The sequence below is a fragment of the Triturus cristatus genome, chromosome 11 (genome assembly GCF_964204655.1).
Source record: "Triturus cristatus chromosome 11, aTriCri1.1, whole genome shotgun sequence".
NCBI classification, from domain to species: Eukaryota; Metazoa; Chordata; class Amphibia; order Caudata; family Salamandridae; genus Triturus; species Triturus cristatus.
This window is the reverse complement of record NC_140594.1, coordinates 266932563-266957279: the sequence shown is the minus strand read 5'-3', so window position 1 is coordinate 266957279 and position 24717 is coordinate 266932563. Positions and strand designations below refer to the sequence as shown.

General features: G+C 47.6%; 1 protein-coding gene across 1 annotated transcript in view; it reads left to right on the top strand.

The window, feature by feature from the left end:
- The first annotated feature begins 4039 nt into the window (after nt 1-4039).
- The window catches only part of LOC146783986 (solute carrier family 2, facilitated glucose transporter member 11-like), a 408912-nt gene continuing 388234 nt past the window's right edge, over nt 4040-24717 (top strand). Inside the window, exon 1 of the mRNA XM_085633328.1 lies at nt 4040-4174. Within this exon, the coding sequence (XP_085489454.1) occupies nt 4040-4174 (135 nt within the window). The remainder of the gene's footprint in view (nt 4175-24717) is intronic.

Here is a 24717-nt window from a genome sequence, read left to right as displayed (position 1 = left end):
TAGTCTAGCAAATCTTGGAGATGCTGACTGTAGACCGTTTGTGGTTAAAACCTTAGTGAGGGGTTTGTGGTCACTCCTTAAAATAACCTTGCTACCCCACACGAACTGTCGGAAGTGTTCCAAACCCGATACACATGCCAATGCCTCACGTTCTATTACAGAATACCTTTCTTCCACTGGTGTGAGTGAACGTGAGGCAAATTCAATTGTGCATTATTATCCCTTAGAGTCTTTTTGAGTTAACATAGCACCTAAACCCTTTCCACTTGCGTCTGTTGTCACTATACTTGTCAAGGAAGGATCAAATCCTTGTAACGGTGGTGCTGCGCATATGTCGTTTTTTAGCCTGCTAAATGCTTTCTGGCATTCTTCTGACCATACAAATTTGTTTTTGTTTCTCAATAATTGTCTCAGTTCGAATGTTTTTGAAAACTTCTCAATGAATTTAGAGTAAAATTCTATTAGGCCCAGGAAAGAGCGAAGTTCATCCTTGTTTTTGGGCTCCGGTGCGTTAGAAATAGCATCAAGAAGTTCTTTTTTTGATTTGATTCCCGAATCAGAGATATTTGCATTTGTTGTATTCGGCTGTAAGGCCTCTTTTTTCCAGGATTTCTAGCACTTGCACCAATTTTCTGTCGTGATCAACTTTGCTCTTACCCATGACTAGTATGTCATCTTGGAATATCAAAATGTCATCTACCTCCTTGAATGTCTCCTGCATCAGCCTTTGAAACATGTCTGCTGCCGATGCTAACCAGAATGGGACTCTCTTATAACGGAAACACCCAAAGGGGGCGACAAATGTGGTTAGGCTTCTGCTCTCAAGGTGTAAGAGGACCTGGTGATATGCTGCCTTAAGGTCTATGGTGGAGAAAAACTTGATGTCCTTTGTACAAGCCAGCATCTCATTGATTCTTGGGAGTGGATATTGGTCCACCAGGATGCTCTCATTGACATCGCGGAGGTCCACGGATAATCTCTGGTGTTTTCAGTCCTATTTGCATGAAATGTGGAGACTCCCTCTGGATTCAGGTTCCAACAGGTATTTCTGAGCCAGATCTAGGATCTGGCCAACCCAGTGAAATATCCCAGATTTCTCATGGTGTCAGTTTCCGGTACCAAGGCACAATCCAGCAGGGTCTGCACATTGTCTGCTTCCAGTTTAGAGCTGCAACTTGCAGGCAGTGACAGTGCTTTCTTTTTTACTACAAGCTGGGCCCAAAACAAGGGCCTGATTTAAAGGCCATCAGCCCTTTGTTTGTTCAAGTATCATCCTGGCAGGGAATCATGTGATGCCTAACACAGACTAATGCAATGGAAGGAAGCAAAAACACACTGCTTATCACTTGACAAGTACTTTGGAAATATTTTGACTTGTAGGTAGGTTTTTGACTTTGTTCAACACCTCTTGGTAAGATATTTGCACAGCGGTGGCCCATCCTAATTGGCTGAAGGGCTACGCCCCTCACCTTTTTGCCACTATGAAGAATGCCTCTCAGGCTGAGCAAAAGTCAGCCTGAGAGACACTCTCTATTTTCATATCAGGCAGCCAGGAGCTAGACATATGCTAAATGTGCAGGCTCTTGGCTGACTGAATTAACTTTGCTGGGCTGAGGAAGTCACAGCTTCTGTGAGCATGATATCTTCAGGGGGATCATCATTGATTGCCCCAGACCTGAATGCTTCGGTTCTAAGCCCTGAAGTGCCCAAAGCTGAGTGTCAAATCTAAGACCTCGTAACAGAGTGGGGTAGGGTCATCAGTCTCACTGACCCCATCCCACTCTGTGACAAGTGAGGGACTACTGCCTTCCTTCATTGCCTGATCTAAGGGCAGCTAATGGGGGAAGGCAGCAGTCCCAACCCTCCTGGAACCTCTGAGGCTTGGGGCAATGCATATAAGTATGATTTCCTTTTTAATGTTTGGTGCGTGCATGAATATATGGGAGTGAGTGTTGTGAATGGATGTGTGTGTGCATGTGTAAATGCATGAGTGTGAGTGAGTCAGTGTTTATGTGTGTGTTTGTTGCTCAACCGACCCCCTTTTCACTAATAGTAAAGCCACCCACTGGATTTGCATGCATTTTAAGAATGTCAGATGTATCTGTATTAATTAATTCTTTTATAGCACTATCACCCCAGCGTAGGGTTTCAATCGCTTTACATGACACAGAGATAACAAATCACACAAGTGTGTACATCAATGTGCAGGGAATGTTACATAATACAATTGAGGGCTATAAGGTATAGGGGTCATATATCGTCCGTACCTGTAGACATACTTTAAGAGTGAATGGTCAGGGGTTACACAAAATCGTAATTTAGAATATAATACAATGATTGGGGTTGTCTGTACTAACAAAAACGTATTACAACCCAAAGGAATCGTTCTTTGCAAACTGAGAATAACAACAGATTTAGAAAGAGAGCAACAAGGCTCTTCAGCCATGACTTGCAGTTTGCTTGCAGCTCCTTGATGATAGTTCATAGCTCACTGTGCTGCATTAGAAGAACTACACCTTTTGAATCTTTTGAACTGAAATGACAAAAGGATATCTGTATCAATAGCAGCAACCCTCTTACCTATGTACATTAAATTCATATTTGTGATCTACATGTTACATAATCTGCTTTGCAGCTGGCACATTACCCTGTATGCTACTTTATGAGTCAAAACTTTTACTAGACAAAACACAGTGCTCTCCTGCAACGGTATTATCCAAAAGCATTGTCTTACTGTTATAATAATCCACTGAAAATTGCTTGACCACAAAGACATCTGCAGCAGGTGTTTTAACCCTGTAAGATATTTTAAAATGCAGCCTCTTTGTGACCAATTAAGTAAGCTAGAACAGATTTGCTGTCACATTTGTCCTTGTAGCCAATTTCTTTGTGGCGTGTTAAAAAAACCCATAATTGTATAAATTGCCTGCATTTGCTTTGTTCGCCCTAAGTTGGCAGGGTACGTCCAGACGTGGGTCCCTTGCTCACTTTGGCACTGGATTCAAGCTAGCCTGGCTGAAGAGGGCTGTTACCCCGAAACCAGTTCCAGGATGCTTGTTTCCGATTCAGGGAAGACATGGCTTGGCAGTTCGGGCTGGACTGTTCCCATGAGGAACAGGGTCAACACTGATTTGCATATAGTTTTGTCTGAACTGCGGTGGCAAAGTGAGCTAAAGAATGATGATGACGAATTCAACCCAGATCTGTGACTGGGGGTGAGAGTTTGAAAAGTTTCAGCACTCCGTCCATCATCTCCTTACGTTTGCTTTGTTCGCCGTAAGTTGGCAGGGTATGCCCAGACATTGGTCCCTTGTTCACTTTGCCACTGGATTCAAGCTAGCCTGGCTGAAGAGGGCTGTTACCCCGAAACCAGTTCCAGGATGCTTGTTTCCGGTCCAGGGAAGACATGGCTTGGCAGTTCGGGCTGGACTGTTCCCATGAGGCATAGGGTCAACACTGATTTGCATATAGCTGTGTCTGAACTGGGGTGGCAAAGTGAGATATAGAATGATGATGGATTCAACCCAGATCTGAGACTGGGGGTGAGAGTTTGAAAAGTTTCAGCACTCTGTCCATCATCTCCTTGTGTTTGCTTTAGTCCCTGCTACCACTCCTGGACCTTCAATGTATGGGTTTCCAGAGTAAATGTTTCCTATTCCAGCTCTGGTCTCACTTGTTGAGTACCTGTCCTGACCATTGCAAGGTGCTTCAAAGTGTATCAGTGCCTGGCCTTCCCACTACTTCTAAACATCTTATAAATAATTATTAAAACACCTCTCCCTCGTTGAATTGTGCTATAAACATCGAATGACCATAAACAGCTGACTAACCCCGTTGATTCCTTGAAGAACTGCAGTTTGTTATTCAAGCCTCATGTTGAATGCAGAGCTGTGCTCTACAGTGAGATAAACAGAGCTTGCTAATTATTTTGTAAATTTGGCCTCATATGTTGACCCGCAGGGTACTGGCAGGACATATAATGAGGTCTATTGTCTCCACTGTGCCCAGCTCAAGTTTTAAAAGAGGGGAAGGAATCATGATGTCTCATGGCCTTCGGCTGCAGTCCATGGCGTCCTCAGACATACTTGACCGCTTACAGAAAGCAACCCTGAGAGAGCCTGATAGCGCCATGGAGAAAGAGCCGCTGCTGACAGCGCCAGAGAAGCTGAGCAGGGTAAGTCCAACCAAATACTGGGCCTGATTCACAAAGGTAACTTAAGCTTTTGAGTAATTTACACTTTTATGTACGTTTACTACTTTTGGCTATTCACAAAATCAGTCTGTAAATTTACTCCAAAAGTGTAACTTACATGTCTTTGCCAAATTGAGGGGCTATACACTTTTGAGCAAATTATATTTTTGAGTAATATTACTACTTTTTGGGTATTTACAAAATCCAAGTCTCGGTTACACTTTTGTAAATTACTTTTGTGACTCGGCCCCTGTGATTTTTTTAAGGTAAAAAAGTGCAAATTATCAAAGCATCATTCGCCAAGACTGATGTATTTATGCAGGGGCCATTTTTATTACACACAGTTATGTATGCAAATTCCAAAGATTTCTTTTCCTAGACCTTTCAAGTGTTCCTGGTCCATGCGTGAGCACCTAATCCTGACAAGTTTTTTCCATTTGCATTCTGGTACTTGTATTTTGGCACTTATGATGCGCTAAACAGATGTACGGGCACAAGAATGTAAAGAAAAAAACGTGGACTCCATGAACTGTTGACACATGAACCTGGGCAACTGGAGAACTTTGAATTATTATGAGTTGCACGTCAAAAGCTAAGAAGTAATGCTGCATCTGAAATTACTGACGCTTCGGATTTGGACATTACAGTGTGCGGTATTACTGCACCATTAAGAGGTCTGTGTCTCTTAATATGGAATAAATAGAGAAATCTGTATTGGTTCCCCTATCTCTGCAAGTTTTTACCTATTTGCGTAAATTACATACTTGCATACTTGCATACTTGCATAAATATCGTCTGCATTTTACTGGCAAAATGTGTCTTCAGAAAATCCTCCAGATACAAGTCTGTTTTGCAAACTTTGTGCCACCAATTCAGCTGCAACCAAGATGGGGATTTTTGGGTAGCTAGTTGTGAGATTATCTGTGTTTTATTAAATTGAGACTACTACGTTGCATTAAAGTTTTCCTTCTCTGTCAGTAGCAGATTTGTCCCACACCCTAGATGCCAAGTCTCCCAGGTCCAGGCTGGATTAGTTCGTTAGAGCCAGTTTATTTTCTTCTGTGTTTTTTAAGAACTCTAGGACGTGAAGTCTTGGATTTATACTGGGTTAAATGAAAATACAAGTTCCAGAATTCTAAGGGAAAAAAACGGGACTGGACTAACTAGTAATGCATGTGCCTGGGAAACTTGGTAGCTATGCAACACAAGTGTTCACGTTTAAAGTCTACAGAACGTAAAGTAACTTTCTGTGTTGTACGATGGCACAAAGGAAATGATCTGCAGCTGTGTCATGCAAATGTTTTCTCTAGATGGCAGTTGAATTTGTCACAGTATTCAGGATGGGATTGTCAAGTCGAGCATTCGGACGCTGGGCCCCAGGCCTGTGTCTGAGGTCCAGCTGTGGAATGATTTTGTTTCTGCTATGTCAGCCCAGCTGCTAGGACTGCCACAGTGTTACACAAACTAAGGTTGCTTTAGCCCTTGAAACATCCCGATTAAAAACCGATAACCTTCATTACTGAGTCCAGGTTTTCCTTATCACAGTCCTTGAAATCCATCCCTTCTCCAAGGACCATTTCAGCCTCTTCCAGAGTGGCTACTTATCAGGATGTGTAGTGAGTCCTGGGGGTTTGTGTAGGAAGAAAGAGAGGGAAAACTGAAAACCTTTTTTGGGGAGTTTTCTTTTCTTTTTCTGAGGGGGCAAGTCTGTTGTTTGGTCTCTTGCATGGGGGTTCCCCTTATTATGCAAGTAGGTGACAAAGGAGACTAGCAAGAACTGTGTATTTTACACATCCAGCATGGCCCTTTGTCATGCACATATGGACAATCAGCCAGCCTGGGGATATACATTTTGATGTGTGCCCTGTGCGGGGCGAGAGTTAAGAGGACTTTGATGTGCCTTGGACTGGAGTGGGGATACCAACATGGGGGCAGATTTACAAGAAAGTGATGCATCTGTAGAGATGTGTTACTTTCCCTGCGCCACCATGAGAAACTCTTGCACCACCATGGTGTACTGGTGTGCGGTCTAGTAGTGGGGAGGGCGGAGCGTGGGAGGAGCAGGGGAAGAGGAGGCGCGAGGAAAGGGAAACGGACAGTTAGAGTAGGGACGCTGAGAGTTGAGGATCGAATAAAGAAGCCTCAGAGAACGTCCCGTGTCTGTCATTATTGCGGGGGTGACGCAGGGGAACACGACAGCTGGCGACGAGGGTGGGATGAGCAGCAGACTCTCCCGGACCCGACGAAGTGAACGAACCCGCCGGAGACCGAGTGGTGGCAGGTGACGGCTGGAGCGCTGACACGCGCGCGGTGCACCCGGAGTCTGACCCGGGGCCTGCAGGAAACAGAGGCGAACGCGGATGAGAAGGGGAAGCCCAAATCCTGCTCGAGGGATCCCCCCCCCCGCGAGAGAAGCGTTTCGCAGAAGGCAACCTCAACACATGAGAGCCCCCCCCCCTGCGCATGGAATAGGAAGATACGCGCGCGAGCAGCGGTGAATCCTCCCTACCTGGTGCAAGCGGCAGCCTCCAGGAGTGGGTGAGTGAAGCTCTAACATGCTGCGGCAGGCAGAAAGCAATGATCGAGCCTCGTGTGAGGCCCCACGTGTGCAGTGATCCGGCGGCCATCTTAAAGTCAGGCAACCTCTGAGGGACATCCCCACTGAAGTGAATGGGCGGCCATCTTAAAGTCAGGCGCCCAGACAAATTCTAAACAAGCACGAGCAATAGCAACGGTGTAAATCAACAAGCACAAGCCAACGTAAATGCGAAGCAAACAAGCACGAGCTAATACATGCGAGTGAACAAACAAACACGAGCAAAGTCCACCGCAAGTGTGAAAGCAAACAAGCACAAGCAACAGCAAAGGCAAAAAAAAAAATCAACAAGCACAAGCCAACGTCAATGCAAAGTAAACAAGCACGAGCTAATACAGGCGAGTGAACAAACAAACACGAGCAAAGTCACAACAGACTTGGGAATTCACGTGAGCTGACAGAAGTGAGCTGAGTCGCACACACGATGTCGAACCACGGATCGCCGACCCGTCAGGAAGCGAAGCCCATCGTCATGGGACTGTCGCATTTGCGCCCTCCGGAGCCTCTGGCGCTCGTCGTCGGTAGCAGTATGGGCCCTCGCTGGGAGGAATGGATAGAGGACTTTGAGGACTACATCAAAGGCTCCAAGGTACTCGGGGATGAGGACCAGCTAATTGCACTCCGCAATCACATGGGGAAAGATGTCAGCAAGATGATCAAGGAAATTCCCGCTGCAGATGCAGGAACATACGCCAAGGTTCGTGAAGCCCTATATAAAAAATTCATACACAAGAAGAATGTGGACTATGAGAGGTATGTGTTCCAGCGGGCGCGACAAGAGAAAGATGAAATAATGGGCGCCTACATAACGCGACTTCGGCGGTTAGCGCGTCACTGCGACTTTGAATCGTTTTCGACGGATGATGCCATACGCTTGCGCGTAATTGACGGCTGTCAGTCGGAGACACTTCGACGAAAACTGCTAAAGAAGACTCACACCCTGGACGAAATCGAAGAACTAACAAGAGTGCACGACCAGGCCGAGGAACATGCCAAGTCCATGGAGTCAGGGTGCACGGAGCGCAAGGAGCTTGCATGCCAAGTGCGCACTAGTCGTCCCCGCCGGGGGTCGAAAGAGCGCGAGCGACATGCCCGACCATCTTCGCGCCGCCGCTACCCAGAACATCGGCGACCTGACTCAGGGAGGAGGAGCAGGCGGCATGATCACGCAAAGAAATCGGCTGCGAGACGGTGCTACAGATGTGGATATGACTTTCCACACAGCGGGACATGCCCGGCCATGGGTCAACAGTGCCGCAAGTGTGGCCGGAGTCATCACTTTGAAGCTATGTGCGGGGAGTACCGCCTTGAGAAAGACAAGAACGCACCTGAGTCGTCGAGAAGAGACACCCGCCGGCACCATGTACGAGCAGTGCATGACCGCCAGAAATCATCATCAAGGTCCTCCCATTCCAGCAGGGAGTCGCGGTCGTCCAGGTGGTCAAGGAGATCTCCATCTCGGGAATCAGGGTCAACATCAGATGAACAAGAGTATTCGTGGAGTACGCGAACATGATCGCTGACCCGGACCAACTCAAAAAATACCCCCGTTTGGACATCAATGTTGGTGGCCACAACACGAAGTTCGTGATGGACAGCGGGGCGTCGCTGAACTACATCCCAGTGACTGAATACAGGAAGATGAACCCTCGGCCCCGACTGAGCCCTGCGCACGTCCGTGTCTACACCTGGATGTCCAGGGAACCACTTCCGTGTCTTGGAAAATTCCCGACTGTACTGAGGCACCAAACGACATCAGTCCCAGCGGTGATACATGTCATCGAGGGGCCGGAAGCGGACTGTCTCCTCAGTCTACCGACGGCCGAACGGCTAAGACTGGTTGAAATTCTCTATCGCGGCACCGATGACGGTGACACCGTCCACAAGTTCCCAAAACTGTTCACAGGACTTGGAAAAATGAACAGGGGACAGATCCGTTTGCATATCGATGAACAGGTTCGACCGGTTGCCCAGCATCCCCGAAAGGTTCCTTTTCACCTTCAGCAGGCTGTAGAAGATGAACTGCAAGACCTCCTGACAGCCGACATCATCGAGCGTACAGAGGGCCCCACGCCGTGGGTATCGCCAGTAGTGATTGTCCCGAAGAAAGGAACTCCAGGGAAAGTCCGACTCTGTGTGGATATGCGCATGCCCAACACAGCTATCGAGAGAGAACGCCACCCAGGACCCCATCTGAGTGACATGATAGCCGCACTAAATGGTGCGCGCGTGTTTTCCAAACTCGACCTCAACAAAGGGTACCATCAACTGGAACTCCATGAAGACTCTCGGTACATCACAACGTTCGCGACGCACCTGGGGCTGTTCCGGTATAAAAGGCTGAACTTTGGCATATCATCAGCTGCCGAGATATTCCAAGAAGCCATCCGGCAGACTATCCATCACATCCCCAACACACTGAATTACAGTGATGATATCCTAGTGTATGGGGCGAACATTCAAGCTCATGACACAGCCCTCGACCGAGTCTGCCACGCGCTCTTGGATGCAAACTTAACTCTCAACAAAGAGAAATGCGAATTCCATCAAGCAAAGCTGAAATTCTTCGGGCACGTCTTCTCTGGTGCAGGGATGAAGCCGGACCCGGACAAAGTGAGCTCGCTGAATGACACCAAGAGTCCACGGGATGTCAGCGACGTGCGGTCTTTCCTAGGGATGGCGAGCTACTGCTCACGGTACATCGAAGACTACGCCACTCTCAGCCACCCCCTCCGGAGACTGACCAAACAAGGCCAGGCATTTGAGTGGACCCCGGAGTGTGAGCGAGCATTTCGGAACATCAAACAGGCGGTGGGAAAAGCTGACAGTTTGGCGTACTTCAGCCCGGACCGCAAAACTGAGATCACAGTGGACGCCAGCCCCGTCGGTCTAGGTGCCATCCTGGCCCAATACGATAAGGACACTGACCAGCGTCACATAGTGGCCCATGCCAGCCGAAGTCTTTCCGACACAGAGAAGGCCTACTCCCAACCCGAGAAAGAGAGCCTCGCGGTAGTATGGGCCTGCGAACACTTTCACGTGTTCATATATGGAAAACACTTCACCATGGTGACAGACCACCAAGCGCTCGTCACCATCTTTGGGAACCCACGCTCCAAAATGCCACCCCGCATCGAACGTTGGGGACTACGTCTGCAAGAATACACATTCACCATTGTCCACAAACCGGGGAAGTCGGCCAACCCAGCCGATTACATGTCAAGGCACCCCGAAGCTACCCAACGTCCCGCTCCGTCCGTAGCCGAGGAGTACATCCACTTCGTAGTGGCCCAGGCGCGGCCGCCGGCTGTTCCCCTGGAAGCCATCCAACAAGCCACCTCGCAGGATGAGCTGCTACAAAGGGTGATTCACCGGGTACAAACACATCGGTGGCGACAGGACGATACACCTGAGGAGAGTGACCCAGTGAAGTGCCAAGAGCTGCAGGCATTTAAGAACGTGAGCGAGGAACTATCCATCACAGCGGAAGGGCTGCTCCTGAGAGACCACCGGATTGTCATCCCACAGCAACTGCGCCAAGGGGTCATCAACCTGGCCCATGAAAGCCATCGAGGCGTGGTTGCGACCAAGAGAGCCCTTCGCGAGCGTGTCTGGTTCCCGTTTCTTGACAAAATGGTAGAACGTACCCTCAAAGACTGTCCGCAGTGCCAAGTGGTGGGGTGCGGTGATCCTCCAGCCCCGCTCCAAATGACACCATTACCATCGGGAGTGTGGCAGGAACTAGCCATGGACTTCTACGGCCCAATGCAGTCGGGCAAGTACGTGCTGGTGGTCGTTGATGAGTACTCGAGATTCCCCATCGCCCGATTCGTCCCTTCCACCGGAGCAACTGCCACGCTTGCCGTCCTTGACGAAGTGTTTGCAGCTTGGGGAGTACCCAAGGTAGTGAAGACGGACAATGGCCAGCCGTTCAATGGGCAAGAGTTCGGTGACTTCATGAAACTAATGGATATCTGACACCGGCGAATAACACCGCTATGGCCTCAGGCCAACGGCACTGTTGAAAGATTCATGGCCACCCTCAAGAAAACATTCCAGCAGGCCGTGCTTGACAGAAGAGACATGCAAACAGCCCTCAGTGACGTGCTCCGATCATACCGAACAACACCGCATGCCACCACAGGCAAATGCCCAGCGACGCTCATGCTGGGGCGCCCTGTTCGGACACGAATACCCACCTGGGAAGGAGCCCTACGACCCGTGTCCCCAAGTCGCATCCATCGGGAAATGGTGACTGCTGATCGGGCTCGCAAAGAGGGCATGAAAACGTATGCTGATGGTCGGAGACGAGCCCGATCGCTCTCCTTCCGAGAGGGGGACTGTGTGGTGGTTAAGCAGGAGCAATGTAAGAAAACGGACAGTAGGTTTCAAGCAGAGCCTCTGACAGTCACCCGTCAAAAGGGAACCATGCTGACGGCAGAATCAGACAGTAGGCGCATCACTCGAAATGTGTCTCATTTTCAAAGATGTAGCTCGGCTCTGCAGGATGCGCTAGAGTCACGGCTACAGCCTCCGAGAACTGAACAGACTGAACTACGATGTGAAACCGCTACTGGCCCGGAGGAAAGAAGTGAAGGCAACCTCACTGCGGTACCAGAAGGCCGGTCTCTCAGACCACGACAGACAATCCGCCAGCCACGTCGGCTGATTGAAGAGATGTAAATATTTTGTGAGTTTGTTCTGTTAACAAAGGGGGAGATGTACTGGTGTGCGGTCTAGTAGTGGGGAGGGCGGAGCGTGGGAGGAGCAGGGGAAGAGGAGGCGCGAGGAAAGGGAAACAGGCAGTTAGAGTAGGGACGCTGAGAGTTGAGGATCGAATAAAGAAGCCTCAGAGAACGTCCCGTGTCTGTCATTATTGCGGGGGTGACGCAGGGGAACACGACACATGGATGAGCCGTATTTATAATACGGCGCACCATGGTGCAGGGATTAACAAATGTGTCAGAAATTCTGACTCATCTGTTGGCGCAAAAGTCACGCATTGCTAGGGTTGTGTCGCAAGCACAACACAACTCCAGCAATGCATAGGGAGGCCTATCCTCATTGTGCTGCGTCACTCAAGCAGGCGTAAGGTTTTGACGCAGTGGCGTCCTAGAAGTGGCGTGGTGAAATCTTGTAGACTTCACTGAGTCACTTCACTGAGGCTTTTTTGCATGGGAACGCCCACCCTGCATACATTATACCTGACACAGGTATAATGTGACACAGGGCTTTAGAACATGATGCATCTCCCTAGATGCATCCCGATGTAAATGGGCCCCATTTTGACTCCGCTGCTGCCTCAAAAAAAGTGACGCAACAGCGGAGCAAAAATGACGCTAGGGACTTGTAAATCTGCCCCAGGGTGTTCAGCCTCATTAGAATTATGGGCAGTTTATTTTGCCATTACTTTTTGTGCCCCAGTACCATCACCACCTCCACCTCACCTCCCCCCAGCTACCGTCTTCCATTTCCCTGCCAGCCACCCTTCTAGTCTAATAGGTTCTCTTCCGGTGCGTGATGCAGAGCAACTAAAACAAAAGCAAGATACCAACTCTAATTTGAATATAATTAAGAGAGCAAGACAGCAATAAGACTGATACAATCTAAAAGGGGCGTGGCTTGTAAGCCAAAGATAGCGGATGCTAGAGCACGTGGCTCCAGCACCAAACCACACAACGCTGCACAATATTATCCCCTTAAAACTTTCAGAGGGCTTCTAGAAACCAAGACACACTGGTTGAACCATATTGCCACTAACCACTGCAATGCAGCGTTGTGATTGGTCTGAGCGCAGTGGTTCGCTATTCAGACAGGGACAGCTATCCTGGCTGAAGAGGGGTGAAACCGAAACCGGTCCTAGGATGCTTGATTCCGGTCCAGGGAAGACATGGCTTGGCAGTTTGGGCTGGACTGTTCCCATGAGGCACAGGGTCAAGACTGATTTGCATATGGCCATGTCTGAACTGGGGTGGCGTAGTGAGCAAAATAACGATGGATTAAACCCAGATCTGTGACTAGGGGTGAATGTTTTGCCAATGTGCAACATTCCGTCCATCATCTTGTGTGTTTTGCTGTTCGCCCTATGTGGGAAGGGTATGCCCAGACGTGGGTCCCGTGCTCACTATGCCACTGGAGTCAAGCTATCCTGGCTGAAGAGGGGTAAAACTCCGAAACCGGTCCTCGGATGCTTGATTCCGGTCCAGGGAAGACATGGCTTGGCAGTTCGGGCTGGACTGTTCCCATGAGGCACAGGGTCAAGACTGATTTGCATATGGCCATGTCTGAACTGGGGTGGCGTAGTGAGCAAAATAACGATGGATTAAACCCAGATCTGTGACAGGGGGTGAATGTTTTGCCAATGTGCAACATTCCGTCCATCATCTTGTGTGTTTTGCTGTTCGCCCTATGTGGGAAGGGTATGCCCAGACGTGGGTCCCGTGCTCACTACGCCACTGGAGTCAAGCTATCCTGGCTGAAGAGGGGTGAAACCCCGAAACCGGTCCTAGGATGCTTGATTCCGGTCCAGGAAAGACATGGCTTGGCAGTTCGGGCTGGACTGTTCCCATGAGGCACAGGGTCAAGACTGATTTGCATATGGCCATGTCTGAACTGGGGTGGCGTAGTGAGCAAAATAGCGATGGATTAAACCCAGATCTGTGACTGGGGGTGAATGTTTTGCCAATGTGCAACATTCCGTCCATCATCTTGTGTGTTTTGCTGTTCGCCCAATGTGGGAAGGGTATGCCCAGACGTGGGTCCCGTGCTCACTACGCCACTGGAGTCAAGCTATCCTGGCTGAAGAGGGGTGAAACCCCGAAACCGGTCCTAGGATGCTTTATTCCGGTCCAGGGAAGACATGGCTTGGCAGTTCGGGCTGGACTGTTCCCATGAGGCACAGGGTCAAGACTGATTTGCATATGGCCATGTCTGAACTGGGGTGGCGTAGTGAGCAAAATAGCGATGGATTAAACCCAGATCTGTGACTGGGGGTGAATGTTTTGCCAATGTGCAACATTCCGTCCATCATCTTGTGGGTTTTGCTGTTCGCCCTATGTGGGAAGGGTATGCCCAGACGTGGGTCCCGTGCTCACTACGCCACTGGAGTCAAGCTATCCTGGCTGAAGAGGGGTGAAACCCCGAAACCGGTCCTAGGATGCTTGATTCCGGTCCAGGGAAGACATGGCTTGGCAGTTCGGGCTGGACTGTTCCCATGAGGCACAGGGTCAAGACTGATTTGCATATGGCCATGTTTGAACTGGGGTGGCGTAGTGAGCAAAATAACGATGGATTAAACCCAGATCTGTGACTGGGGGTGAATGTTTTGCCAATGTGCAACATTCCGTCCATCATGTTGTGTGTTTTGCTGTTTGCCCTATGTGGAAAGGGTATGCCCAGACGTGGGTCTCGTGCTCACTACGCCACTGGAGTCAAGCTATCCTGGCTGAAGAGGGGTGAAACCCCGAAACCGGTCCTAGGATGCTTGATTCCGGTCCAGGGAAGACATGGCTTGGCAGTTCGGGCTGGACTGTTCCCATGAGGCACAGGGTCAAGACTGATTTGCATATGGCCATGTCTGAACTGGGGTGGCGTAGTGAGCAAAATAACAATGGATTAAACCCAGATCTGTGACTGGGGGTGAATGTTTTGCCAATGTGCAACATTCCGTCCATCATCTTGTGTGTTTTGCTGTTCGCCCTATGTGGTAAGGGTATGCCCAGACGTGGGTCCCGTGCTCACTACGCCACTGGAGTCAAGCTATCCTGGCTGAAGAGGGCTGAAACCCCGAAACGGGTCCTAGGATACTTGATTCCGGTCCAGGGAAGACATGGCTTGGCAGTTCGGGCTGGACTGTTCCCATGAGGCACAGGGTCAAGACCTATTTTGCATATGGCCATGTCTGAACTGGGGTGGCGTAGTGAGCAAAATAACGATGGATTAAACCCAGGTCTGTGACTGGGGGTGAATGTTTTGCCAATGTGCAACATTCCGTCCATCATCTTGTGTGTTTTGCTGTCCGCCCTATGTGGGAAGGGTATGCCCAGACGTGGGTCCCGTGCTCACTACGCCACTGGAGTCAAGCTATCCTGGCTGAAGAGGGATGATACCCCGAAACCGGTCCTAGGATGCTTGATTCCGGTCCAGGGAAGACATGGCTTGGCAGTTTGGGCTGGACTGTTCCCATGAGGCACAGGGTCAAGACTGATTTGCATATGGCCATGTCTGAACTGGGGTGGCGTAGTGAACAAAATAACGATGGATTAAACCCAGATCTGAGACTGGGGGTGAATGTTTTGCCAATGTGCAACATTTCGTCCATCATCTTGTGTGTTTTAGGGAACCTGTTCATGTTCACCACCTAGGCTGCAATGCAGCCTGGGTGAGGAAAATGCAAAGGGAGCATGACTGTTTGCCGGCCCGAGACAGCCAGCCAAGCAGTCGTGCAAAGTCCACTCCTCCTTCTTTAGCCAGCAGCCCGCCCACCCTAAACCAGCTCCGCAGCAACTAAAAATAATATGATAATAACCTTGTTATTATGATTTTCCTTTTCCCTTTGCTGCTGCTCTGAGAGCAGTGGGCGACTCTCCTCTGCCTTAGACGAGGAGCCGAACCCTGCCTACTCCCCTACTTCCAGCCCCTATGGATGCAAGGCACTTTGATGGCGCGACAGCGTGAGGTGATGCCCCTGGTGGCAATATTCCCATCTAATGCACCTTCTTGGCCGCAGCCTGGCCGATAGCCCCGAGCTCCCCAGGCCAGTAAGGAAATCCAGCTTCCCTTCCCTTGACACAGGGTTTACATCACTTGCTGTGGAGCCTACCTGCGGGAGTCTCACACCAAAATGCTCCCCACTTCATCACCATTTACAGCTTGACTGAGGAAGGGGCTGACTCGGCTGCCCATAGCATACAGTTTGATTCTCTGCACCTGTTTTCCCCGGTATGCACTGACACACAGTTCCCAAGAAAAAGCAGCCCGCCGAAGGAGGTTTTGACATCTTGGGATGGTGAAGGAGAAAGCAGGCCACCAGGATCTGACTAAGATGGATAGGTTGACCAAAGACTGTAAAGGGGGCTACTCTACGTCTTCTCACAGAGGCAGTACCCGATGGAAATAGAGTACCATGACAGACATGGAAGCCATACTGCAAGCTATTAGGGGCTCCAAAATAGCCCTCAAAAGAAACAAGCATTTGCAATGCAATAGGTCTCACATTTGTGAGAGTTAGAGCTATTGATATTGTAAATAACAATGTCTTTTATCTATGTGCTTTGGTTTGGAGTGTAGCGGATGCATGAACAGAGACACAGCTGCCGCAGTGCCTAGAGAGCTTAGAATGAGGAATTACGACTGGGACCAGAGAAGCAGCTGCAGCACTGTCTAGAGGACTAAGAATGAGGAATTACCACTGGTACAGAAACACAGCTGCAACACTGCCTAGAGGACGTAGAATAGGTGAGTTAATTATAGTAACAGAGAAGCAGCTAGCAGCACTGCCTAGAGGATTCAGAATGAGGAATTGCCACTGGGACCAGAGAAGCAGCTGAAGCACTGTCTGGGTGATTTAGAATGTGGAATTACTGACGGGGCTAGAGCAGCAGCACTGCCTGGAGGACTTAGAATGAGAAATACCATTGGGACCCGAGAAGCAGCTTCAGCACTGTCTGGAGGGCTAAGAATGAAGAATTACCACTGGGACCAGAGAAGCAGCTAGCAGCACTGTGTAGGGACTTAGAATGAGGAATTACAAACTCTACCAGGGGAGCAGCTAGCAGCACTGCCTAGAGGACTAAAAATGACGAGTTTTGCACTAAAGGCCTTGGAAAACCATATTACAAATCCATCGTAGTTACTTTCAAAATTAATTTCAACACAAAGCTGCTTTAAGAACCAACAGTGATTCTGAATGTAAAGTGTTTATAAAGAAATCTGGACCTTCTCTCTCAGCACCCCTACTCACTAACCCCTGCACACAAAAAATAAATAATTATAAACCCTCAAATACTTACAGAACTCCATTTCAATAAAAAACAAGAGTTAGAGCCATTGGTATTGCAAATAAGAATGCCTTTAGCCAATAATGTCAACAGGCTTCAGAGTGGGACAGATAGGCATAGTGGATGGGGGAGGGGGGGGTCATTAAATTGCATTTGGAAGCTCTTCTAAGGGGAAGTAAACCAGACTGGAGACCATCACAGCTTATACACGGTTGCCCCACATACCACTGCACCATTAGATAGATTTTTCCTGAAAGGACGCTAGTTCAATGCATGTTTGTTCTGGCCGAATCATTCAGAGCAATGGACCTGCTGTTGTGTGTATAAACAGTTGCAAAAAAAGAAGTTGTAAAAGAAGTTATAAGAAGTTGCAAAAAAACACACTAGATAATGTCTTTGGCAATTAATCATGCTAGTCCTTTTCTGAAAGAAAGAGAGGGTAGGTATGTTTTTTCTCTCTATCAAACTTTTGTTGTACAAATGTATGTGAGATAAAACTTTGTCAGACCTGACCTAAACATGTAGAGGCTAACTTGTGATGGTGAACTCCAAAAACAAAAGGAATGCAATTAATTTGTAAAATCACTGAGCCTATGGGTGAAAGCATATATTGCGAAATAAATACACTTGCACGCTACATAAAAGCCTCTTCGTAAAACCACCACTTTTAAATAAGTCAGAATACCTTTCCTCTTCTGTAAACCACTTACTTGCTTGCTTTCCAACCTAGCACACTATGGAGCATTTGGTAACAGTGCCACCACCAGATTGTCTGGTTGCTCAGTAAACACTTATGATTAGCTTAATATTTAATAGAAGATGTGCGGTCGCTTTAATGTTAACACCAGGTTTTGAAAGATACAAGGCAATTGCTGGGTTTCCAGGGCATTAGTTGCAATGCTGAATGCACGACCTCAAAGGTATGAATTAATTTTGTGTTGCCCAGAGTTGGGGGTAACCTTGCCTCTTAAAGAGCCCCCCTCACAAGCTGATTTGTCCAAGAGAAGAGCTGAGTTTTTCAGAAGCGATCTGTTCCCTGCTGCAGTTGGGGCATGTTATCATTTGCACTCTGAGCAAACAAGGCAGGTGACCCCATGCCAGTCCTTCCCCTGAGCAGGAAATAATGATCTGTTTACCCATAGTCCCTGATAATCCTAAAAAATATAATGAACAAGGATACTGCAGCAGTGTGTGTGTGTGTGTGTGTGTGTGTGTGTGTGTGTGTGTGTGTGTCAAGCGGAAAGGAGATGACGGATTAGCAGCCAGTGCTGTCATTACCCACTCGTGGGTCCTCCTTGTCTCAGTCCTTACAGAGTGAGGCAGTCCTGCCTCCAACCAGCCAATCAAAATGCTTAATATTTAAATGCCAAAGGTCACATAAACCCCTCCCACCCACCGCCATGCCTGTTTTTTCTTGCTGTCCGATGGCGGTCGGAACGCTGATTCTCCGTGTCTCCTGTTGCCGGTTCCGGTTTTGGCAGGATGTGTTCACAATGCCATGAGTTTATATTTGCTTTTTGGTCTAAATAATTTTCTGATTCTACCATTTTGTTGTCAACCAAGTTTCATCTTTGTTCCTGTTCAGAGGCTTCAGTGCATCAGGGGTCTGTTCGACACCACTCTGGGGGCGGTGTTTCTACCTCCTGTTCGGAAGCCTGTAGACTCTGTTGCGTGATCTGTTGAGTTGCCCCTCTGCCCCAGCTTGAGTTTGATTGCAGGTCCAGGGGTTGATGGCTGCCACCACTGCAGTGGTTCCTTGGGCTTGCCTGCATCTCAAGCCCTTGGTGACTCATCTGTTGGCTCGGTGGGACCCCTCCTGGGCGGACTACGAGACTCCGGTTCCTCTCTCTCCTGTTCTGGTTCGGCACTTTGACTTGGGGCTTTGCACTCCCAATCTGGAGAAAGGGGTGCATTTTCATCTTCCTCCTCCCCTCTTGTTGACAATGGATGCCAGTCTTTGGGGTTGGGGAGCCACGTTGGGGTGCTTGGAGGTCAAGGGTCAGTGGTCTCAGAGCGACAGCTCCCGTTCCTCGAACTGGCAGGAGTTGGCGGCCATTTGGTAGGTGTTGCAGCTCTTTCAGGTTCATCTCCATGGGACGAATCTGTTGGTTAGTACCGACAATCAGGCGGCTCGTTGTTACTTGAACTGCCAGGGGGGACCAAGTGCACATCTCTGAATCTTCTGGCTTCCATGATTTGTGCCTGGGGAGAATCTCACCTGTTGGCCTTGAGGGCTGTGTACATTCTGGGACAGCTGAATTTTCGTGCGGACGCCTTGAGCCGCAACCTTCTGTCCTCTGTGCTGCTGTACCATCTTTCTGTTCCGCTGTTCCAGGACCTTTGTCTTCGGTTCGGGACTCCCTGGATAGATCTCCCCAGGCTTTGTTCGGAGGTGGTGTGTCCTCAGGCCTGGGCGGTGGATGCTCTTTCGACTTCCTGGCTTTCGGGCCTTCTGTATGCCTTCCCTCCTATTACCCTCCTCCTGAGGGTGCTACAGCAGATTCGGGGGAGAGAGTGTGTCTGTACTGTCGATTGCTCCTTTTTGGCCTCGTCGCCTTTGGTTACCTCTTCTGATGCGGCTGGCAGGGGACCGGTTGGTTCAGCTTCCCTTAGTCCCGGCTCCGGTTCAGTATCCAATCCTGTGTCTGCCCTGTCTTCATCGCTTGCATCTGACGCTCTGGCTCTTGAGCCGTTGACGGTGGAATCTTTGGGCTGTTCTGCTGTGGTGGCCGGTGACATCCAGCTGTTGCGTCAGCCTTTGACCCTTAAGTGCTATGGTCGACATTGGGGCTCTTTTGTCTCTTGGTGCTCTTCGCATGATGTGGATCCTGTGCTTGAGGATCCTACTTCTGTACTTGACTTCCTCCGGGATGGTTTTTTGAAGGACCTTTCTCCTTCCACGTTGTCAGCTCAATGGGCTGCGGTTCATGCTTGTCAGGGTCTGGTGGCTTCCTTGGAGGTTGTTGGCCCTTTGGTGAGTCGTCTTCTTTTCCGAGCTTTCTGTTTCGTCGTCCGGTCTCTCCTGTGATTGTGCCTTCTTGGGATTTGTCTATTGTTTGCGGGGTCTGCAGTTACTCCCTTTTGAGCCCTTGTTGGAGGCGGACTTGTTGTGGTTGTCCGCTAAGGTGGCTTTTTTGTTGGCCATCACCTCTGCTCGGCGGTTGGGTGAGTTGGGTGCCTTGCGTGTTTCCTTCCCTTATTTGCAGTTCCTGCAGGAAAAGGTTGTTTTACGGCTTGAGACGGCTTTTCTGCCTAAGGTTTCCTCCAAGTTCCATGCAGCAGGAGGTGATCCTTCCTGATTTGCCTACGGAGGGGGATTCCGTTGTTCCTTCTTCTTTGGATGTTCGCAGGGTTCTTCAGCTTTATCTCCAGCGTTTTCTGGGGTTTCGAATTTTCCTGCCCTGTTTGTCTCCTGTGTGGGTGTGGCTAAAGGGAAGAAGGTTTCTACTTCTACGATCAGTCGATGGGTGCATTTGGCGGTCTCCAAGTCCTATAAGTCTGTGGGTCTGCCTCCTCTGTCTAAGCTGCAGGGTCGTTCAACACGTTCTGTGTACGCTTCCTAGGCTGAGGTGGCGGGGGTCTCTATCCAGGAGATTGGTTGAGCGGCCACTTGGCAGTCCCATCACACGTTTGTTCGGCATTATCACCTTGATGTTTTACATGCGTCTGTTGACAGTTTTGCTGTTGGCGTTTTGAACGCTGCTGTTCATTAAACACTTGTTTGATTACATTTTGTACTTTTGCATGGATCCCTGGTGCCCTGCATTTTTTAATCCTGGTTCTCTGCTTGTGAGTTTCTCACTCTGTAGGGACTGGGACGAGGAGAACCCATGAAGGGGTAATGTCTTGTAACTTACTGGCAATTCATTTTCACTAATGCAATGGGGGTTGCCATTGATAAATAAACAGGGCCGCATGTCTTGCAGGAGGAAATGTCTTGTTACTTACCAGTAATCTTCATTACCCCGATTAGGGTCCTCCTTGTCCCAGGTCACCTTGAAGCACTAAGAACAGGTGGAAGGGGCAGTAGAAATAGAAAAGAGAGGCCAAGAGAGGGAAGGAAGAGGCATTAAGAAGGGAACGGGAAAGGATTCTTGAGAGTGTAGTTTTCTTCCCATGACAGAAGTAACAGTTCTGCCTGGACAGCCATTTCTAGGCAGCGGGAAGGAAAAGCGAACATTCACAGTTACAAAATTGGCCTTTAGAACTGCAATTTTCATTGGAACTCTGAAAGTCAGATCATTGTTCTGAGGATTATAACTATTCAAAGGGTGAAAATTGATTAATTTGTCCTTAATTTATCTCCCACTGACTAACTCCTCCTCTACTCCTCCTCTGCATATACTTCTCTGGCTACACAGGCACCATCAGTTCTGCAGAGTAAGAGAAATTGGGTGAGTATGAGACAGAAGAAGGACAGAGAAGTAATAAGTATGGCTGACCGAAAGAGGGAGAGGGATGATAATAATAGTGGTGAGGTAATAATATACGCAACATGGAGAGATACAAGCTAAAGAGAGAACTTTGAGGTAACCAGAAGAAAGATACAGAGAAGTAGAACGAGGAAGAGGTAGATAGAGAAAAAGAGCTAATGACGTATGGGGACATAAATAAAGGCTAAAATGAGAAATGAGGTATAGAAGACGAGGTCATGTAAGAGTAGTGAAGCAGAGAGAAAGGATGCGCGAGAGAGGTGAGTGGTAGAAAGATTAGTTGTAGAGAGACATAGCCGAAGTAGAAAGAGAGAAATGAGGTTGATATCAAGGTAGAGATAGCAGTGGCATAGCACGATTGTCATGGGCCCAAGTGTAAGGAGGGAATTGGCCCACTGGTCGCATTTTGAACTGTGAAACACAGCAATATTCAGGGTGCGTTGGGCCCTTGAGACCTCTGGGCCCAAGTGTCACTGCACCTACTGCACCAGTGGAAGCTACAAACCTGAAAGAGAGTAAAGCAAAGAGAGTGGTCGAGTAGATTCAGAGAGGGTGACTTACAGTAGAAAAGGAGGTACAGAGAGAGCTAAGAGGGTCAGAACAAGTAATGGTAAACAAAATAATAAGGGGAGATAGAGTAAGAGAAGTACCGAGGAAGAGGTAAGCTAGTGATCAAGCTGCTCACGCACATTCCGCTAAACTATTCGAATGTGCCTGGGAGAGTGGAGCCCTTGAGCTTCGGTCTGAGTTAGTCCTGAGTCCCTGATCCCCTGATCAAACCTAGGTTAGTACTGCTCCGGGTTCCTTCTCTGTATTTGCAATTACAGAGTCCTCTCTGCTTGCTTCCTTTCTTTTTCCATCACGGTCCAGGAGGGTGATGAGCCCCATAAGGCTTTCAAACCCTTATTTTTACAATAGATTTTCTAACAAATTTGACTCCAGATTTTAACCAAGCACTGTCCCACAAAAGATCATAGTCTGCAAGTGTCGGGCACTTTCTTTTGGATTCATGTCCTAATATTCTTCTCAGTACCACTCTGGTAGTAATGGGCATATCACAAAAACATATTTTGTTGACATTATTTGAGCGTATCCGTGACAAAAACATGTTCCTCAGTCTTGCACTGTTTGTGCTCTACAAAGAGTCCAGTGTTTCAAGATAACTTGCAATCGCATATCATGTTGCTGCTCTTTCCTTAGCTACACAGCAGGCATGCACAGATGGTGCAGATACAGTGGTACATACCTTATAATAATAATGATATTTATGAATAAGCATACGTGAGATTTTCAATTAGAAGGGACCCGCACACTCCATTTAACCAAACATAAACAGGAGAGGATCTCCAAACATGTGGCTTCACAGTACTTATTGACCATTCTAGGTATCAAGTAGTTTTTTTTCTTCTTTTAGGAATGCTAAACTGAAATGTTAAAGGAATTCAAAGTTATGAGAAAGTGGATTATTAGGTGGGGTGGATGGTAGTGCACTACAAGTATCAATGTCACTAGTCTTGTTAGGTCCAAGAAAGGTTTAAGCCATTTAAACCTGAAATCAAACCCTGCTAGCTATGGCACAGAGCAGACAGGACTAACTTAAGAAAATGTGTGAAGCATTTAGTACCACAGTAGTTAGGAAGTTGAAAACACAACACAATAAGCATTGATAAAAGTATATAAAGAAAGAAATGATTTTGAAATAAAATGATTTAAAGATTTGAAGAATATGTATCACTATTTTTGTTCCTATTGTGTTCCTTACTAAATAACGACAGGTAGGAGAGGCTCATATATGTTTTGCATGGAATGCATTAATGAATTAAGAAGGGAGTTCTTTAGCCCTAGAGAAGACCTCTGACCAATTTTGGCACCTTGTTATGTCAAAACATGTTGGCAATTTGAAGTGGTTATGTGAAACATTAATTTCTACCATTATACCACACATTTTGGTTTTAGCCCATACCTGGGGAACCCATTAATAAAGAAATGTTCTTTGGGTATGCCCTAAGGTATCTTTAACCTAAAACCTGGACCTCATCTTACTCCAGTGCGTGAGATCGCTGATAATGAAAAAGGCCATGATAAGTTATGGGTGAGGCAGCCTCTTAAATATCTCTATATGAGCCTGTAAGTCAGGCAGTTTCCACTCCTTAGAGTAGGACTTTGCTCACATTTATTTCACCGTTACCTTGTGTGTTAGAAACTTTTTAAAAGAACCTTTTGGGAAATATTTGTTACAAATTAGACTTTACCAATGAATTGGATTTGCAATAAATATTTTAAAAAGTCAAAAAATGAACTGTTTATTTGGTTCCTAGATGCAGGTAACTATATTAACTTTAATAAAACTAACCCAATGTGTTGCTATGGAACAGTTAACCCTGGCATAGTGAAAATATATTTTAAACATTGTTATTGTAAGGACATGTTTAATAACAACTTTTTACATGTCATACTTTAAAATATCAAGCACCCTGCCCTTCTGTCATTTAAAGCCTACTTAGTGGTGACCTATTACTATTTAAAAAGAGGGCTTAGGCCTGTCAAAAGGAGTTATTCTGACAGGTCGAAGTGTCAGTTTAAATCAGCACACTTGGGTTACTTGTGGCAGGTCTACAGTCACATTTTGCATTGTCACATTAGTGGTGGCACAATAGGTGCAGAAGTCTACTAGTGACATTTAAGTTAAGGGCTATGGGCAAACTTTGTAACATATATTAGGGGCATGTAGGTACGTTAAATATGCCAAATAGGTTTATATCAATTGAAAATGTTTTTAGGAGCTTTTGGCCACTGGACAGCAGTGTGTCAGTGTGCAGAGTCTACACACCAGCAGTAAGATCTAGCAAACAGTGTCCATATGTCTATTGCTGTTTTACATATTTAAGGTTGATATATAAGACAAACTTCCAATCTTCATAGATTATTAATCAGAGGCAACTTCCAGTGGTGCACTTCACAAATCACCTGGAGGTAGGCTTGAAGTTAGCGCTACAGGAGAAAACTAAGTTTCCGGCTTACTCTTTCACTCACTAATTGACTCACTAAGCCACAGTAAGTCATTCATACTTTCACTGAATGGGTCTCTCTCAGCCGCTTAGTTAATGGAATTCCATTCACCTGTGCACCATTTAGTTAGCTGTTCCATAAACTGAATCTCTCACTCGGCTCTACAATGTTTGTTTTCACACCCCGATTGCACAAATGAACTTAGTTCAATGCACCAATGATTGAATGTGAAAAACAGATTTTTGTAGCCCCACAGACCCACACCTAGTATATAGTTTAAGCAGTGTCAATGCTTTTGGGTTACTAACAGCCCCTTGAACGGAATCCAGTCACACCGTGTTGATTGGAAACCAAGCCTATTTCATTCTTGTCAACACCAGACACACAAAAACTGCTCTAAGAAAAAATGCACTTTAACAAAAAAGCATGTTTTTCAACTGGTGTGCCCTGCTGCTCAGCAAATTTAAAACAGCCACACAGAATATGATT